The 7322-nt window shown below is 45.6% G+C and overlaps 1 protein-coding gene across 11 annotated transcripts in view; it reads left to right on the plus strand.

Moving 5' to 3' along the window:
- Cntrl (centriolin) overlaps positions 1-6878 on the plus strand; it is a 75176-nt gene extending 68298 nt beyond the window's left edge. For 7 of the 11 annotated variants that reach the window (XM_021192973.1, XM_021192972.2, XM_029536465.1 and 4 more), the window contains 7 exons: positions 195-400; positions 1395-1535; positions 3199-3462; positions 3628-3690; positions 4186-4380; positions 6100-6171; positions 6457-6878. In XM_021192973.1, coding sequence (XP_021048632.1) covers positions 195-400; positions 1395-1535; positions 3199-3462; positions 3628-3690; positions 4186-4380; positions 6100-6156 — 926 coding nt within the window. In that variant the 3' untranslated portion in view covers positions 6157-6171; positions 6457-6878. Of the gene's footprint in view, positions 1-194; positions 401-1394; positions 1536-3198; positions 3463-3627; positions 4381-6099; positions 6172-6456 lie in introns of those variants that run through there. The other 4 variants (XM_029536464.1, XM_029536468.1, XM_029536469.1 and 1 more) reach the window with 4 other exon arrangements.
- Positions 6879-7322: the final 444 nt, after the last annotated feature.

The raw sequence follows: 7322 nt of genomic DNA on the forward strand, positions 1-7322 counted from the left end.
TTTGCTCTCTCTTGGCGAACCTTTCTTGAGCCTGTGGAGTAGGTTGCAGGCTTGTGCGAGCCAGTACTAGAGGGAAACAGTAGGGGAACGCGCCACTCACTAACAGGCAGCCTGCCCTAAGAAGCACAGAGCTCTGCCCACGGCTGGCCCAGGGCCACGGCCAAACTTACTAAGTGTGCACACTCACATTCCAGAACAGCAGCTTTCAGAACGGGAGCAGCAGCTAATGGCCAAGTCAGGTGAGCTGCTGGCCCTGCAGAAAGAGGCTGACGATATGAGGGCAGACTTCAGCCTCCTGAGGAACCAGTTCTTAACAGAAAGGAAGAAGGCAGAGAAGCAGGTGGCCGGGCTGAAGGAAGCACTGAAGATCCAGCGCAGTCAGCTGGAGAAAAACCTTCTGGTGAGTGTTTGCTGCCCTGGGAGTGTAGGGAAATCAATACGTTTACCGACTCAACACATGCATTTTACTTATAGAAAATATATATATATATAAATTTACTTATAGAAAATAAATTATCCATCAACCCAGGCCCTACCCCAGTGGTTATTATTATTAGTGTATTTTGTCATAATTGATTGTTGAAGCACACAGTGAGCCTTGGCTGCCAGCAGCCATCCTGTGGACAGCACAGCACAGTAGGGAGCTCTGCACTCTGCTCAGCCCCTTACAGGCTCTGGGCATTGGGTTGGTAGGCACCTTTGCAGAGCTGCAGTCAGCTTGTGTGTGGCATTCTGCCCTTTTTGTTCAACATTAATTTTTATCAAGCATAGTAAAACCAGGAAGCCTGGTCTACCATGCTTTTACCTGTGACCTAAGGAGTGGGGTAGTAATGACATTAGTCAGAGCAGTGCACACATTGTTCCCAGGAGTGGGTGTTTCCAGTGCTCTCTGGAGGGACTCGTGGAACTGCTGTATGAAGGAAATCTGATGCGTTATCAGAAGGTGGTGTGCTTTAACTAGGACTCGGGCAGGACGATCGTAAAGATAGATTTAAGCTGGCCATGGTGGCACAATCCTCTAATCCCAGTACTCAAAACCAGAGGCTGGAGGATCTCTGTGAGTTCGAGGCCAGCCTGGTCTTAATAGTGAGTTCCAGGCCAACCAGAGCTACACAGTGAGACCCTGTCTCAAATCAATGAACGATAACCCCTACAGCCCATGAAGAAAGTATTGCCTTTTCATGGGTCACTGATGGGGCTGAGGAAGGGGAAGGTAACTTGTCAGAGGTACTGCTAAAGATCTGGCTTCAAACACTGGATTCAAGTTCTCCCAGTCACATGACACCTGCCTCCAGAATGCTCCATTTCACAGCTGTAGAACTGAGGTCTTTACATTGCTCGTGAGTGTGGAATCCATGTGTGGCTGCAAAGTCTTTTGCCTCCCTGCGTGCTAGGAGCAGAAGCAGGAAAACAGCTGCATGCAAAAGGAAATGGCTACAATTGAACTGGTGGCCCAGGACAACCACGAGAGGGCCAGGCGCCTCATGAAGGAGCTGAGCCAGATGCAGCAGGAGTACCTGGAGCTCAAGAAACAGGTGTGCACCCCAGAACCCCAGCTGACCAGCCAGGGCCACTGTGTGGGCACGGGCAGGGTTTATTGTTAGTGTCTCTTTAAGAGGAATGTGGGACTTGTGAGAGCTGACTGTAAAGAGGGCTCTTCAAGTTAATTTTTTTCTCAGCCTTAAAATTTAGACATACACTTAAGGAAAAAGAATTGGTTGAAAATCTACTCTTAAAATTAAATGAACTAGCTTTTTAAAGTGATCTTATTTATTTATAAATTTATGGTTATGTGTGAGTGTGTACATGTATGTGCCCACACCGTGGTGAGCATGAGGTCAGAAGACAACTTGTGGGAGGCTGTTCTGCTCCATGAACTGGGCTTTGGGGATTCAGTTCGGTGTGAGGCTTAACCAGTGCCTTACCTGCTGAGCCAGCTCAGTGGACTGGCTTTAGGTGGGTGTGCAGGCCCAGGACCTGAGTGTGCTGGTCCATATGTGTGTGGAAGTTGGAGGCCCCTGGCTCTCATTCTCAGGACTGCCAGCATTAGATGGACTGGCTGGCAGTGAGCCCCACGCCCAGCACGTTTATGCGTGTTCTGGGGCTTGAGCTCAGGTCTTCATGCTTGCAAGTGCTTTACTGGCTGACTTTCTGTGTTATGTGTGTGCATGCGCACACATGCCCTTGTCTGTAGCTATATACATCTGTACACATACATGTGGAGGATAAAGATCACACGCAGGCGTCATTCCTCAGATGTCCACCTTGCTTTTTGACAAGATTCCCATCTTAGAGTTTCTGTTGCTATGCTAAAAGACTATGATCAAAAGCATCTTGGGAAAGAAGGGGTTAATTCCAGCTCACAGCCCTCAGGCCACACTCCATTAGGACAGGAAGTGAATGCTGCTTACTGGTGCTTCTCATGGCCTGCTCAGACTGCTTTCTTGTACAACTCAGGACCATCAGCCCAGGAGTGGCCCCGCCCACAGTCTGTGGGCCCTCCCTCCCTCACACATCAATCAGCAGTCATGAAAACGCATGATGATAGGCCAGTTTTAGGGAGGCATTTTCTCAATTGAGAGGCCCTCTTCCCAAATGACTACAGCTTGTGTCAAGTTGACATAAAACTAACCAACAGTCTCTCACTGGGATCTGAGGCTTACCAATTAGGATAGGCCCCATTCGTCAACCTGTCTTTATGCCCCTAGCACTGAGACTACAGGCACATGCCACCATACCTAGCTTTTATGGGAAAGCTGGCAATCTAACTATAGTCCTCCTGCACGGCAAGCACTGCACTAACTGAACATTCTCCCCACCTGTTTTTGTTGTTGATTGTTTGGTGTGAGTGTGGCTGTTGCATGCTCTTAAATGGTTCATGTAGAGGCCAGGGAAGGACACTGGATGTCTTCCTCTAATTGCTCTTAACTGCCTTGAGACAGGAACTCTCACTGAAACTTAAGCTCACTGCTAGGCTAGGCTGGCTGGCTGGCCAATGATCCTCAAAGACTGACCTGTCTCTACCTCCCCAGTCCTGGAATCGCAAGCATGGTCCCTCGCCCAGCCTTGTGGGTTCTGAGGATTGAATTTGGGTCCTTATGCTTGCAATCAAGAACTGTATGTACTAACTGAGCCTGTCCAGGATGTGTAGATCTTCCAATTCTAAGTCCTGATGTTTGACCCCACCACACTGCTTAGGTGGCAAACCAGAAAGACTTGGAGAGGAGGCAAATGGAGGTCAGTGATGCAATGAGGACGCTGAAGTCTGAGGTGAAAGATGAAATCAGAACCAGTCTGAGGAATCTCAACCAGTTTCTTCCAGAACTTCCGGCAGATGTAGCATCTATTTTGGAAAGAAATGAAAAGTTAAGAGAGTTGGAAAGCTTGAAAGAGAACTTCCCATTTACCACAAAAGAGAGGATTTTTGAAGAAAAATCCAACTTTCCCCAAGTTCACATCATGGTAAAGTTTGTCCAGCTCTCCCGGGCTTCAGAGTGATAATTTGATTCCCACCTCCCCCGAGAAAGCTAAAAACAGATTTGGGAGCACCAGGGTAGGAGGGAAAGATGGTTGGCTCCCACCTGTGGCCGTCAGTGACTCATTGGTCTCCTTTTCTCTTTGAAAAAGGATGAACACTGGCGTGGAGAAGCACTCCGTGAAAGGCTGCGCCACCATGAAGATCAACTCAAGGTTGCCTCTTAAAAAACCAGAGAAAGCCCCTGTGAGAGAGCTGGCACTTGGCAAGAGTAGGGAAAGGTTTCCATGTCAGTCTACTGCAGCACTCAGAGGACGCTTATAGATCACACTTAGAGGTTCAGAGAAGCTGACATTACAGATAGCAGATGGGTTTCAGCATTCAAGCCCACTTGAATTCTAGGGCATCTAGGACCCATGCAAGGCACTGGGTCCAATCTAGAATCCTGGTGTGAAGCTGTGTTCTTTAACCTCTATAATGCTGTTCCTTGAGACAAGGTCTCTCTACCCTAGAATATCCTAGTACTACAGGGTAGCCTTGAATTTGGGGCTGTCTGGCCTGTTTCCCCAGTGCAAGGATTGGTGATTACTGCCATGCCCTACCCTCATACCTGGTTATTAAAGTCAGCTTGTTTATCAAATGTGAAGAAGCAAGAGTCCATTCAGGAGCATTTCTTCCATGTAAACCCCACATCTGATAATACTTTCCAGGCTCAACTTCGACACTGTATGTCTAAGCAAGCAGAAGTACTGATCAAAGGGAAGCGGCAGACAGAGGGCACCTTACACAGTCTGAGGAGACAAGTTGATGCTTTAGGAGAACTGGTCACTAGTACCTCCGTAGACTCAGCAGCATCACCCAGTCTGTCTTCCCTTGTGGAGGACTCCCAGCATGGACATAGTCAGGTAAGAGGGAAGCGCTCTAGTCTAGAGTTACTTGGAAACTTTGGGGTAGGTGGTCCAAGAAGACTGTGAAATGCCACCCTCAACTGTTTTAGCAAAAAACTATTTATCTGCCATCACGGGGGAAAGTTTACTTGGTTTATAGGTACAGAAAGAATAGGTAAGCTGTAGCTTAGACAGTGAATTAGAATTGGAGATGGGATGACCCAGGAGAGATTTAGTGTGTGTCCTCTACTTCTGGATTTATTTTCTACTTGATCAGTATAGAGGGTTGGAGAGATGGTTCAGCAGTTAAGAGCACTGAAGCTTGACCCAGACTAAGTTCCTAGCACTCATCTGGCAGCTCACATTCATGTGTTTGATTTCAAAGGACCCGTCACCCTTTTCTCCACAAGCACCAGGCACCCCAACAGTGCAGACATAAATATGCAGGCAAAACAGCCATCTACATTTAGAAGAAATAAGAGCTTAGACCTGTGAGGTTAAATGTGGGTTTCCCTGGGTTTTAGGTGGTACCTCTCATTTCTCAGACATTTGAATGCAGACTTCACTTCCTATTTATAAAACTCTGGACCTCACAAAGGTTTCTGTGTGGGACTTCGTTACCAGTCATTTAATAGGAATAAAAAGTAACCCATGGAACTGACCTACAGTAACACATTGTGAGCAGAAAATGGCTTTCATTTTCAGGTGCTTACTATGTACATACTAAACACTATACATACAACACCCCATTTAGAAAGGTACAAATTGTCCCTTTGTGTAGGTAAGGAACTACATGAAGTTGTAAGTAACAGGTCAAGGGTATAGCAAAGGACATAAAAAGATCAGGGTATAGAAGCCAACCTACCTTTACCAGGAAGCAGCGGATCCTGAGTATACTGTAAATCACAAGGACTATCCAAGGACAGTTGTGTAGTGAGAATTTTAGTTTCTTTAAATACAGGGATGTGGTTCTGTTTTGATCTCAGGTGTGGGGTACGGAGCTGCTCGAGTGCTCTTGCAGGGGGTGTGATTTTGCCAGCTGCTAGTAGTTTCCACAAGTGTATGATGTTTGGAATTCTGGGGACTGGAAAGGGTATGTAAGTGCTAGAGCCCTGAGGGGCATTGCTCCTGCTGGTTAACCGGTTGGTAGTTAGTTGTTGGTTAAGTGGTCATGTGTAGAAAATCATGAGATATCCTGACGGCAAAGATCAAACTTAACCCAGGGAACTAACACCCTTAAACAGCAGAGAGTAGTCTAATAATATCAACCACCTGCCCCTCCCCTCTATTCTTTCTCTCCTGCCTAGTGTTGGGAGATTGAGAGAGTGAAAGAGGAGTGGAGAAGGGTGGTAGAAAAAGGAACTCAGTCCACAGCCAAGTTTGGATGGATACACAGTTGTTTGACTGGCCTGAGGGGCAAATAGCTAACCTGAGGTATTCACAAACCTAATGAGCAGCAGGGCTAAGATTTTAATATGGTTATCTTAACACCTGTGGTCGAGACAAGTCAGGCAAAGGCCCAGACCATATGGCCCTCCAGAGCTTAGACTGTAAGGCAATAGCATAGAGCCCATACATGAGCCTTGAGGGTACGCTACAAGATATCAGAGGCATAGATGAATTGTAGGCACTGTTTCAGTCTGTGGTTGTCATCTGAGCCACTGTGGCATGAAACCTTGAATTGGGTTGGGATTGGGGGCTGGATTCTGTGCCTAAAGTGAGTTCCCTTCTTTTCAGAGCTCCTTCCAAGTTCTGCAAGTTCCATTAGAAGAACCAAACAGTTACCGTCACTGAGTTTCCTGCTTGCAGGTACATTAGCCAACCAGCAATTAAAACATGGTATTCTGGCAGCCCCAGGAAAACTAACCTCATCTTTCCATTTTATAGCAGTTCATCTTAAAGCATTTGGGGGCTGGAGCTATGGCTTAATGGTAGAGCACTTGCTTAGCACATGTACGTCCCCAGATTCAATCCCCAGCACTACAAAACAAATTCTAAAGCGATCCTTAAGCACATTATTTTTCCAGTCATCACACACCACCACATTTGTCTGGTTAGAGGTTTAACTTATCCATTCTGCTTGTCTTACTGTAGGAAAAGAAGCTCCAGCCAAGGTCAGGAATATGGTCATGTATAACCATGAGAGGAAATCGCTACTCTCCTACCTCACTGACATCCTAATGGAATGTCAATCAAGATCCTGTGAAGACTGAAAATACATTGTAGTTTGTACCATTTATACGGAGGTTTCTGTAAATCACAAGCACTTGTGGGACTAGATGTGTTTATCTAACATAGGATGTAAGGGGCTATTTTTGGACTCTCCTTCAATGTTGAAATATTTTTACAAAGACAGTGAAACCACATATACTGAGTCCATAACTGGTATGTCTAGTTACCATGAAAAAGAATGTACTAAAAGCCCCCAGGCTTAATTAATAAGTTATTATTTTTTATTCTGATCCAAAGTTTATTTTTAATATGAAAATAAAGGTACAGTCAACTTGTGTCTGTCATCTAACTTTGCATTCCACAGGTTTCCTTTATTCTAAGACAATAACAATATCCCAGCCATTTCCTACCACTTTACCTGGTCTACTTAGCAGCAAGTGCTTCATCAAAAGTACTATTAAGAAATCATCACACGTAGGCTGCTTTTCCTTATTAAAATAGTAATTCTTTGGTGGAAAGACTATACTGTAGAGATTCAGTTCTGACGGTGAGTGTATTACAGACAACCTTTAAGCATTCAACTCTGTGACTGATCCATTTAGTTAGAAGCAAGAGTAACTGTCTAATGATGTTGACTATGTTGACTAGACAGCCTCTTGAGCCACAATCAGCATTGTAGCATGTCAGCTCAGTGCAGCCCAGCATCCCTCACTAAGCTGTCTGGCTAGAGTTACAGGATATGTATAATTACAAGAGACAACAGAAGTCACACTGTTTACTGCACATTA

The sequence above is a fragment of the Mus pahari genome, chromosome 3 (genome assembly GCF_900095145.1).
Source record: "Mus pahari chromosome 3, PAHARI_EIJ_v1.1, whole genome shotgun sequence".
Taxonomy (NCBI): Eukaryota; Metazoa; Chordata; class Mammalia; order Rodentia; family Muridae; genus Mus; species Mus pahari.